The sequence below is a fragment of the Dipodomys ordii genome, unplaced genomic scaffold (genome assembly GCF_000151885.1).
Source record: "Dipodomys ordii isolate 6190 unplaced genomic scaffold, Dord_2.0 Scaffold1, whole genome shotgun sequence".
NCBI classification, from domain to species: Eukaryota; Metazoa; Chordata; class Mammalia; order Rodentia; family Heteromyidae; genus Dipodomys; species Dipodomys ordii.
The window spans coordinates 38,394,768-38,407,384 of record NW_012267217.1 but is presented as its reverse complement, the minus strand read 5'-3'; the positions used below and the strand labels follow the sequence as shown (position 1 = coordinate 38,407,384).

The following is a 12,617-nucleotide window of genomic DNA, read 5'->3' as shown; positions in this document are numbered from 1 at the left end:
AGGGGAAACAAAGGAGGAGGCTACAATGCTTGATAAGAAAGGTACTCATTATCTTGCCCATGTAATTGTAACCCCTCTGTACAGTATTTTCACAATAAAAAAATGTAAAAATAAAAAAAATAAATTTTCTTACATGAATGTGGCTTCGTGTTTATGTATCATGTAATAATTATAATGTAATTTGGTTTGAAAGGTGCTTTATTCTTTGGCTAATAAAACTGAAATACATGTTTTTTTTTTTGAAATGCTTTAGTGTAGAGTTTGTTTCCCTTTAAAATCTGTACCAGTGGTTCCCACATTTGACTTCACATCAGAATGATTCAGGGAGCTTTAAAAAACATACTGAGCAGGAGTAGTGAAACAGTCAAGAGCTTGTTGACCTAACATTTCTTTTTTTATTATTTTAAATTTTATTTTCTTGCAAAGATGCTCTACAGAGAGGTTACAGTTACATCAGTAAGGTAACGGGTACATTGTGTATCCTCCTTTGTTTTACATTGTGTATCCTCCTTTGTTTTCCTTGCACTATCCCTTCCCTCCCCTACCTCCCCCCTCCCCCCAAAGTTGTAAGGTTCATTTCCAACATAGTGTCTTGTATCATTGTTGCAATGTGTCATCCTGTGTCCTTGATTCAGCATTTTCCCCCTCCCCTCCCCAAATTAGATAAATGTATATACAAGATGCAAGGTACCAAAATCAAATAGAGTGACAAAGGAAATAGACCACAGGAGGAAGAACATACAAAAGAAACAAAGAAAAAAATCACATAGTACATTAATAACAAAAACAGAAAAACCTCTTGTGTCTATACCTTGGGGTTTATTTTGCTTAGCATCATCTTATATGGTCATATGTACATAGCTTTTGAGCTTTTTATACTCACCTGATAAAATTATTCTAGACATATACTAGTTATTGCAAATAAGAGGAACCATGGAACCTGTATTTCTTTGGGTCTGACTTACTTTACTTAATATGATTTTTTTCCAAGTCTTTCCATTTCCTAACAAACGGGCCTAACATTTCTATCCACAATTTTTTTTTGGGGGGGGGTCCAGTCATGGGGCTTGTACTCTGGCCCTGGGCGCTGTCCCTCAGCTCTACCACTTGAACCACAGCACCACTTCCGCCTTTTTTCTTTTTGCTTATGTGGTGCTGAGGAATTGAACCCAGGGCCTCAGGCATGCAAGGCAAGCGCTCTACCACTGAGCCACCTTCCCAGCCCCGGGCCTAACATTTCTGTCTGACCTCTGCAATATTCTTTTGGTTTCCTTTTTCTTTTCCTTTTATTTCTTTTTGTAATGAGGGAAGGCATTGCTGAGAATGAAACCTAGGGTCTCAAGAATGGTAGGCAAGTGTTGTACCCTTGAACCATATCTGTAGTCCTGTATAGAAATTCACCATCCATATTCTAAAGCTCTTGGTCAGAGATGTTTGGCTTCCCAGAAGATCCCATTCATGAGATGGATCCTTTGTGGGAAAAGATGTCTTCCCTGCTGCATCCAGTGTTTCCTCAGCTGTTGCTGTGAGATCCTACAGCTCAAAACTTCCTCTACTTGCTGTAGAGGAAGTGTCTCAGGGTGCTGAGCATTTGAATAAAACTATTAGGCCCACTCTGATTTGCAAGAAATCATATGTTGTGAAACAGAAGACTGACTGATGGTAGAGATGAATGTCTGAGAATTTTACTATATTTGCTAACAGCACCATATTAGAAATATATTTTGCTGTTTTCAAGACTGAAACTTCACTGTGAAAACATTGGCAATTCTGATGTCATCCTGCCAGTTCTGCCTTTAACTATCATCAGTAATGGTTCCCATGCTGGCAATGAGCTGGCAGTGTAGAAGTTCATGATCTTCTCTGACAGCAAACTACAGAGAAGCCATGCTCATTCTACAGCCAACAGTTATCACACCCGAGGTGTCATCAAGGAGAAATTTGGGAAAGCTATAAGTATGGAACCTTGTGGTGGACTAAATAATGTCTCCTAAAGATGTCCATGTCCAAATCCCTGAAGCCTACAAATGCATTATTTTACCATGAAAAAGCAGGAATGGTTGAGGGTATGAACCTTGAATTAAGAGTATCTGATGTTATCCAGGTGACCAGTCTTATGATTCCTTAAAAACAGAACTTTTCATGCCTTTTGTCAAACAGACAGTTAGATGAGTTAGTTAGAAAGTTAAGATGTTGCTGGCTTTGAAGATGGAGGAGGATTCTGGGTGCAGTGCCCATGAGTAAAATCTCAGCCACTCAAGAGGCTGAAATTGAGAGGATCATGGTCCAAGGTCACCCTAGGCAGAAGTTATCAAAACCCCATGTCAACCAACAGCTGGGAAAAATGCTCAGGAGTACAACTAGTGGGTTATGTGATAGTTACAAATTTAGTTGTTGGTGGTGGTTTGTTTGTTTGTTTGATTTTTTAGTTTTGTAGACTTGGCTGCATTTTCTATATCTCACAACAGCTTTTTTCACTTTTTTGTTCTCTCTCTCTACACACACACACACACATATAATTGTAAAGACACTGTACAGAGGGGTTAGTTACTTGAGCAAGGTAATGAGTCCATTTCCTATCCAGCATTGTTACCCCCTCCTTTATTTTTCCCCTACCATCCCTTTCCTCCCCACCTCTCCAACTTCTCCCTCCCCTCTCTTTCCTGCTCCTCCCAGCAAAGTTGTAAAGTTCATTTTCAACATACTGTCTTGTACATCTCATCCACAACAGCTTTTTTTTTTTTAAGTCCCAAGCAAGGGCTGGGAATGTGGCTTAGTGGTAGAGCGCTTGCCTAGCATGTACAAAGTCCTAGGTTCAGTTCCTCAGTACCACACAAACAGAAAAAGCCAGAAATGGTGCTGTGGCGCAAGTGGCAGAGTGCTAGCCTTGAGCGAAAGAAGCTCAGGGACCCCAGGCCCTGAGTTCAAACCCCAGGGCTGGCAAAAAAAAAAAAAAATCCCAAGTGAGTTTTTAAGTCTCACTTGGGTTTTGAGTTGATTTTTTAAAAGTGTCATTTGTCTCTCAATCACAATTTCTACAGATTGGACTTTAGATTTAGGGTTTGATTAAATTTTAATTTAATCTGTTTAAAATATTTAAAACTATTATTATATGCTGCTATGCACTTTGTTGCATATCCTGAGTCCTAAAGAAGTCAAAATAAGCTGGTTGACAGCAAGTTTCAATGGCACAGTGATTAAATACCCCAGATGACAACAGTTTTAAGCGTCTTGGGATAGAACCTTGTCACCAAAGAACTGTCTTTTGAATTTAGCAACTAATAATGTGGCCCCACCATAGGGCTCTGTCAAGGATAGGGTGGAGACAGCAGTTTACTCCACCATTGGAGAATGCATAGTGGACATATGTATGTTACAAGACATATTGAAAACTGACTTTGAGCCTCTTTGAATAACCAAAGACTAAATAATCAAAGCTAGCAATAAGTAATGACTCTGAAGTAAGAAAATGCATTTGGAGTCTGTTGGCTCGCATATTAAGAAATTAAATTTTGTGGCCTATAGAGTTCTGAAAGTTTCTGGTTTTGCTTTGTGTATTGTGGAAAAATTGTATTAATACCGGGACAAAGTACAGGACTCATGAGACAGGAGGCTGGGGGGCCCTCAGGTAAACCATTGCAATCTTCTACCTGCCTATCACCCCAAACTAAGTGCTGTAACCGGAAAAGAATGACTAGGACTCAGAGATTAGGGTTGGAATTTTAAGACATATCAGAATTTCTGTGATTTTCGTGGATGTGACCTTGCATAAATGAATTTGGAACATACTTGAGATTCAGGAGGGAAGATGTCTTAGGTGGACGTCAGGTAAAGATATCCAAGGAGACTATTGAAGGTGTAAATGTGGAAGCATAGCATACAGGAAGTGGCAGTCAGCGTGCTGCAGTGAGAGGAGGGCTTGGATTCTCAGTCCGAGGAGGCCTCCCCTGCAGAGATGAGGGTGTGCAGGGCGTGCGTGCGTGCGTGCGTGCGTGCGTGCGCGCTTGCGCGCGTGCATGTGTGCGCGCCTGCCCGTACGCGCAAGGACGTGGAGGGCTGCACGTGCCCAAGAAAGCTCGGGAAAAATCGCGAGAAAACCTACAACGAGCATGGTGCCTGCGTAGTGAAGCAGGCCTTCCGTTGGTTAGACCCAGACAGGCCCCACTGAGAAGACAGGGATGGAGCTGCCCGAAGACACCCAAAAGCTTTCTATGAAAAATGATATGCACAGAGAGCGGGTCCATTCCCTGTTTACATCTTCTGCTCTACATAAGGGTGCCTTTACCAACCCAGATAACACACCTGGCAAAGGATCAGAGTTTCCTTCTGCCTATAATACACAGGCCCAAGGCAAGAAATTACCGCCCAAGGAGAAGGAGAGCACAGGGAACCGGCTGCTGAACGTGAGTGGGCTTACAGATCTGGGGAGCCCCAGAGCCAGGGGAGCCCCAGAGCCAGGAAGGCCTTGGACTGTGGGGCCGGTGCACCGCACGGAGGAGACTTCCTCAGCTGGAGCTGGAAATGACAAAGGAGAGCTTACCTGTGTGGTGGGGACAGTTAAGACTATAATTCGTTTTTACCTTATTTAAGGAAACAGATAGGACGGTGATATCATGCAGCTTAGCACAGTGTAAGGAACAGAGTCTTAAACGTTATCTACTCCAAAAAATTCACTGTGAAAAGCTAAGCTACACCTTAATCTTTTCGCTCAAGGCTATTGCTCTACCACTTGAGCCACAGATCTACTTTTTGCTGGTTAATTTCCTGCCTGGACTGGCCTGGAACTGTCGCCCTTAGATCTCAGCCTCCTGAATGAATAGCTAGGATTTCAGATGTGAGCCACCTGATCCTTGGCACTAAGGTTCTTCCAGCTTTTTCTGCTTATGTGGTATTGATGAATTGAACGTAGGGCCTCATGCATACAAGGCAATCACTCTACCACTGAGCCACCTTCCCAGGCCTCTACAGTGATTCTTAAGCATGAACATCAAAGATTCAAGTGAATCAAACTATTTAATTACTTAAAACTGAATCTGAGCAACATTCCCATGGAACCCATCTTTCCAATTCCATGGAGACGGCTTTAAAATCTGAATATCTTTTGGGACCTCTAGTCACTTACCCTTCCTATTGCTTTCACCTGATTTGCCCGATATTTCTGGCCTCAGCTGCTTTTCATTCCTACATCCTCAATCTACAGCCCTTACGATGTCTTTCCCCCCATTTGTCTACAATGATTCTTAAGCACGAACCTCAAAGATTCAAGGGAATCAAACTATTTAATTACTTTGGTTAAGGGATCATGAGAAGTTTCAGAAAAGGTAGCTTTTAAGCAAAGCTTTGAAGAATAAGAGAATGACCATTTCAAGGGTTGTGGGAGAGCATTAAGCTGGAATAAGTCTAGTATGAAGTTCCTGCAAAAGAAAAAAATTGAAATGTACAGGAAACAGTGAATGCAAGGGAACATGACATGAGATGAGGCTATACTGGTGTGTGTGTGTATATACATATATACATGTAATGTGTGTATATATATATATATATATATATATATATATATATATACATACACACACACACACACACACACACACAGAGGGAGAGAGGTTTTGGTTTTTCTGGCCCTAGGACTTGAATTCATGGCCTAGGCACTCTTAGATTTTTATTTATTTATTTTTGCTTAGGGATAGTACTGTACAAGTTAAGCCACAGCTCCACTTTTGGTCTTTGGATGGTTAATTGGAAATAAGAGTTTTGAAACATATTTCTCAGCTCTTGGCTTCCAGAGGAGCTAGGATTCCAGTCAAATTGGTCTTCTCGAAGGCAAGAGCACTTCATGATGAAATCAGCCTGGTGCCAGGCATATAGTTATGTTAACATATTAGTAAATATGTGGTAGCAGGTTTTCAAAGAGAAATGTTGAATGGAGAGGAATGTATCAAAGAGTCAGTGCGGAAGGCAGTGCGGGCAAAGTGAGACGTACAGACTTTTCACTAGCTACAAGGTATTTTGAGTTGAGGCCAACTGTGCAGAGATGAAAGACAAGTGGACTTAAGTGGAACCTGAATCCTCTGCAGGTTCAGGAGAAATTCTAGGTAGTGTGTCAGATGCTGTAGATGAGACATGTTTAGAACCTTTGCTCAAGATTCTTCTGGGACTTTGGCAAAGAGATCTTGCTGATATTGTTGCCATTACAAAGAGCTGTACTCAAACAAGGAAGGAAACATACAGGGGAGGTAATGTGGGGCTGAGGGAAAAGGGCAAGTACCATGCAGGCCATGACAGGATACATTGAGCATGAGTGGTCTAAGGTAGGTTTAAAAATGTCTAAATTATATTTATTGAAATGCTCATTCAGAACAGCCTTCCAAGATAAACATTATCAAAATATTAGCAAGTACAAGATCGTGTCCTCAGAATATGTATCTAGACACACGGGATGGGCCTCATGCTGATTAGCCCGCCAAGGTGTGTAGCTACTGTTTCTCTGCTACACAGATGCTCTTTTTTTTTTTTTTTTTTTTTGGTCATGGGTCTTGAACTCTGGGCCTGGGCACTGTCCCTCAGCTCTTCAGCTCAAGGCTAGCGCTCTACCACTTGAGACACTATACTACTTGAGCCACAGCACCACTTCTGGTTTTCTCCCGGACTTTCCTGCCCAGGTTGGCTTTGAACTGAGATCCTTAGATCTCAGCCTCCTGAGTAGCTAGGATTACAGGCACCAGCCCCATGCACCCAGCTCACAGATGCTCATCCTATGGGGAAATACTTTAAGACTATATCAATGCTGTTGTCCCCGCAAGCTTTTCCCTCTCCATTTAGTGTTGGTGAATCGCCCACCAATAGTTTTATTATTATGCTAGTAGAATATCATTTTTTGAACTCAATTATTCCTTCTGCTTTTACGGTGTGACATTGTGCTAAAAGGAAGAACTTTTTCATATAAGTAGAGTCTCGTGAATTCAATGGGTTCGAATATACTTACTTTTATCATTTATTTTGATATCCAAACTATGCCAGACATTGTCAGTGGGCACCCCTTTATGATGACTTTTATGAATTTGGACAATATTTTGAGCATCTTTAAAAGATGTTCTTTGTTACCCAAGGCCTCATGCATGCAAGGCAAGCACTCTGCCACTGAGCCACCTTCCCAGGCCCTCATATACTGTTTTGTAGAATGGGAACTTCCTTGTACAACCACTTAAAGATAATAAAAACATTTTTAAAAAGTAAATTTAAAAAAAGATGTTCATTGCTCATTTATATGTACCCTTCTCCAGTTTGGGTGCTAGAGTATGTTTCCCAAAGGCCCATATGTTAAAAGCTTGTGTCACCAGCCTGGGAGAGATGTTAGAACCTTTACAACAACGTAAGGCCTAGCAGAAGGCAGTTAAGTCATTTGGGGCATTCCCTTAAAGGGGATGTTGGACTCTGGCTTGTTCCTCTCTTTTTGCTTCTTTCCCATGAGTTGAACCATCTTTTCCCATTATCTACTTCCATCACATTGTGTTGTGCTACTATAAACCCAAAACAACCAGCCCAATGGACTGTGGATGGAAGCTTCTGGAACTGTGAGCTAAAACAAACCTTTCCTCTTTTCATGATTCATGACTGATTTTGGTGTGTACATTTTTGTTTCGATGTTTACTTGTTGATAAAGTTATTGAAGATGCGGTAACTCTCTTATTCTATTTATACTGCACTGCCTAGAGTATCTGATACTTACTAGATAATAATTTAATATTGGAGTTAATCTTTTATCTAGTTTTATTCCTCTTTTTTTTCTAAAGGGTTAACTTAGTCTATTTGTATTGTAGATGCTGAGACAAACTTTTCATGGGTCTGACAGTGAAGAACAAGTGGTAGCACGTGAAACACGAACTCTGGTTCCATTTGGGGATGTGGTACGTGTGACTAGCATTCAGTAAACTCAGAATTGTTTTTTATTAGATATGAAATGTTGTTTATATTTATTATATGGTAATTGAAAAGGATGTGCAGGAAATGGTTCTCTCTGAGAACATAATCATGCAATTTACTGATTCATATAAACATGATAATCACTGATACTGTGGAAAACATACATACATAATGTTTTATATTAGAATTTCCAAATCCAATTACATGTAAATCACCCAGATGCTTCTTTTGTAAGACATTGACTTTGGATACTACCTAAGATTTAATTTGGAATGTTGGTTTTGTTGTGTGTGTGTGTGTGGAGGCTGGTCCTAGGGCTTGAACTCAAGGCGGTGGGTGCTGTCTTTAATCTCTTTTACTCAGGGCTAGTGTTCTACTACTTAAACCATAGCTCCACTTCCTTTTGGTGGCTAATTGAAGATAACAGTCTTACAGACTTTCCTGTCTAGGCTGCTTTCAGACCTTGATCCTGAGATCTCAGCCTCCTTATCAGTTAGGATTACATGGCTTGAATGTTTTGAAAAAGAGACCTAGACATTGAGCTCTTCAAATGATTATATTTATTGTTAGATTGATTTTCAGCTTGAAAATTAATCTCACATTGCTCCCACACCTAGACCATCCACAGAAACAAAAGTAAACATAGTTATTTTATACACACACACACACACACACACACAGGACATAATATCTAGACTGAAAATCAGAAAAGTCTGTTATTCTATTTTTTTGGTGCCTCAGAATATAGGACATAAGTATCTGTGTGCTTTTTGAACTATCATGAGATCCTTTTACAGTGAACTTTGCCTATCTTTATTCTTTTGTATCACTATTAGAGCAGTGCAGTGATTGAGAATAAAATAAGAATCAATTTAAAAAATCAACTTTTCTCCCCTCCTTTTCTTCCTTCCTTCCTTCCTTCCTTTGTAGGTGTTTGAATTCAGGGCTTCATGTTTGCTAGACAGCTACATGAGCCATACTTTTAGTACTAAGAATTTTACTTGTTTCTCTTTTCTCACACTTTTATTAGTATCAATTATTTGTATAAGATTCCTTTTTGACATGTCCATATATAATACTGTGTACCCTCCTGATTTACATCATGTAACCATTTCCCCCAAAAGACCTAATATCATTCTTTTTATGAATGAGTAATAATTCATTGTGTCTAATGACACATTTTTTGATCCATTCATACTTTATTAGGCATCTGGACTGTTTCTATAACTTGGCTAATGTAAATATTACTGTAAAGAACATTGGTGTGCAAGTATGTTCTGACTTATAATCCTTCATATACACATAAAAGTGCAGTTGTATTTAGTTATTGAGAACCTATAATGGTTATACTAGTCTACATTTCCACCAACAGTGTATAAGAGTTCCATTTTCCCTGATTCCTCACCAGCATTTGTTGTTTGTGTTCTTTATTATTACTAAGTGAGATGAAATTGCAATGTTGTTTTGATTTCCATTTCCTTTGGATGTTGTATATTTCTTGATATATTTATTGATTATTTGTATTTTTTCTTTCATTTATTAATTGGATTGTGGATTCCTTCAGAGTTACTCTTTTGAGCTCCTTGTAGATTGTAAATTATTACTTTTTAATTTAATTAATTATAATTATTTTTCTAAATTATTCATTATTAATTTTTATTATATGTATAACCAGTACTTTTTCCCCATTCTGTGGGTTGTCTCTTTAGCATAGTGATTCTTTCCTTTGCTGTGTAGGTGCTGTTGTTTGTTAATTCATTTGTTAATGCTTGCTCTTATGTTGTTCTGCTCAGATAGTTATTGCCTATGTCAAAAAATTCTAGTGTTTTCCCTATTCTTATAGGGAAGACATTATAGTAGTTTCAAAGGTTTAAGTCTCACATTAAGATCCTTGATACACTTCAAATTGATATTAGTACGGGATGAGAGATAGTTTCGGTCTTCTGTATGTGAATATTTGTTTTTTCCAGCACCAATTATTGAAGAAGCTATTTTTTTCTCCAAGTATATTTAGCTTTGTTGTTAAAAATCAGATGGCTGCAGTTGTATAGATTTATCTCTGGGTCCTCTATATTCGAATTCAGCAGTCTACATCTCTGCTTTTAACAACCAGTACCATGTTGGGTTGGGTATTATTGTTGTTTCTGTGCTTTGCAGTATAATTTGAATTCTGGAATTGTGAAACCTCCAGCGTTGCTTCTTTTACTTAGAATTGCTTTGGCTATTTAGGACATATTGTGCTTCCGTATATATTTTAGGATTTTTTTTCTATTTCTGTAAAGAATTACATTGAGATTTTGATAGGGATTTTAGTGACCCTGTAGATCGTTTATAGTAGCACAGACATTTTCATGATACTAATTCTGCCAATCCATGAGCATGAATCTGCAGAGGTTTTTTACCTTTGGAGAAGTCTATTCCTAGGAACTTCATTGTTTTTAGGCAATGGTGAATGGAATTGTTTTCCTGATTTTTCAACATCTTTTATTATTGTTGTACAGAAAAGCTACTGATTTTTGTATGTTAATTTTATATCCTACGATCTTGCTAACAGTTTAGGATACTGATATATCATTTCTAAGATCATAGTGTCTAAAAATGGGATAATTTGACTTCTTTCTTCTCCACTTGAATCTTTCTTATTGTTTTTCTCTTTTATTGCTCTGACTAGGAATTCTGTACTATATTGAATACGAATAGACAAAATGGACAATATTATTCCTTACTCAAGGAAATGATTTCAATATTTTCCTGTTTAATATGATGTTGGCTATAAGTTTGTAATATACAGTCTTCATCATGTTGAGGCACATTCATTTTATTCTTAGTTTCTTCAGAGCTTTTACCATGAAAGATACAGAATTTTGTCAAAGGCGCTTTTTTTGCATTTATTGAAATGATTATATGATCCTTTAATTCTATTTATGTGCTGTGATATATACACATATGTGTATATATATATATATATATACACATATGTGTATATATGTTGAATCAACCTCATATGCCTGGAATGAAACCAATTTGGTTAAGGTGTACAATCTTTTTGATTCATTGTTTAATTTGGATTGTAAGTATTTACTGATTTTTTTTGCATCTATGTTCATTAGAATGATTGCCAAAGGAAAGGATTTTGAATTTCTCCTTGCTGATTTTGAACAATGATTAATAATGTGTCTACTGAGGCTGAATAGTTGTCTTTCTTTACCCATGCATTTAGTGAGCTCTCTTGTTAACCTGGGTGGTGAGGAAGCATAAACATGTAATGTATGCTTGCTAGGTTCTTGCTGTGTACTAACTGTCGGAGCTACAATTATATATACTTGCAATATCCTACAGACTGTATCTGTGCCTTACTTAGTCATGGTTTTCAGGACAGGAATAAAGTGTATGTTGGCCTCATGGAACTGATGAGACCTTTAATTCTCCATAACAGACACCACAAAGACATTTAAAGGCTTTTAATTGATGTGTTGGGCAGGGTAAAGAGAGTGTAACAATCCATAAAGAAGGCATTTCTAACTGTTGTTTAATGAGATGATTTTGCTGTAGAGACATTGAGGGTGGCTTGGTACATAGAGAGACTTGTAAGCCTTTCCTCCCACCCTCCATGTGCCATTGGGAAACAGAGTAGCTCAGCCTTGGGAAATATGATGAGGATGTGTGTCTCTGTGTGTCTGTTTGTGTGTCTCTGTCTGGTTTGGGTGTGAATGTAGTACTGGCTTCATAGAATGAGTTTGGTAATGTTCCTTCCCTCTCTATTTTATGGAAAGCTTGAAGATTATCAGTGTTGGTCTTCTTTAAAGGTCCAATGGTAGAATCCAACAGTCTTTGTTTGTTGTTTGTTTGTTTGGTCTGGGTCTTTTGTTTGTTGGGGACTTATAACTGCTTTAATCTCATTGCTTGTTTCAGATATTTTTCTGTAGTTTGTATCATTTTTGATTCAATTTTGGTAGATCAAGTACATCTAAATCTTAATGTACTATTTCCTTCCATCTTGTATTTGTAGTGTTTTGTTCTTCTCTTCATTTGCTTATTTGCTCATCAGTTTAGATATATTTTCTACCCATTTGCATGGTTACATTTATCTTCTCCTGTATGTAGTGTCTTCCTTTGTGTATCTTCTACAATGTTGTTTTAGTGGTCATTAGTTACTTTAGTTTTGCTTATCATGAAAGATTTTTATTTGTCTAAGGTGATAGCTCTTTATTATTAGCACTTTATATATCACTATATGTGCTCCTTTAAGGTTTCTGTTGAAACCTGTTTTGATGGGCTTAGCATTGACTGCATTTCTCTCACAGCTTTCAGTATTTTTTCCTTGTTCTACACATTTAATGCTTTAACTACTCTATTATCATCTCTGTTTCCTTGTTCTTCTTCTGTACTTCCTTTTATGTACAATCTTTAATATTTCTACTGGTTTTACTTTAAGGCTAAACATGAAAATTCTTTTGTGGAAGATATATGGCTGTGAAAACAAGTGCAAATACTGTGTCCACAAAATAAAGATGAAAGCTATCGTTAAAGCAAATTAATATGTACATATTTGACAAATACTGTGTTTTTGGAATTTACATGATCCTATGTTCATTTTGTATTTCATTTTATACATTTTTCAACATTTAGAATAATTTCTATAAGAAACAATGAGGGGGCTGGGAAGTTGGCTCAGTGGTAGAGCGCTTGCCTTG

The 12,617-nt window shown here is 38.0% G+C and overlaps 1 protein-coding gene across 1 annotated transcript in view; it reads left to right on the top strand.

Moving 5' to 3' along the window:
- The first annotated feature begins 6,269 nt into the window (after nt 1-6,269).
- The window catches only part of Als2cr11 (amyotrophic lateral sclerosis 2 (juvenile) chromosome region, candidate 11), a 73,487-nt gene continuing 67,139 nt past the window's right edge, over nt 6,270-12,617 (top strand). Inside the window, 3 exon segments of the mRNA XM_013014819.1 lie at nt 6,270-6,311; nt 7,821-7,907; nt 12,173-12,233. Of these exon segments, the coding sequence (XP_012870273.1) occupies nt 6,270-6,311; nt 7,821-7,907; nt 12,173-12,233 (190 nt within the window).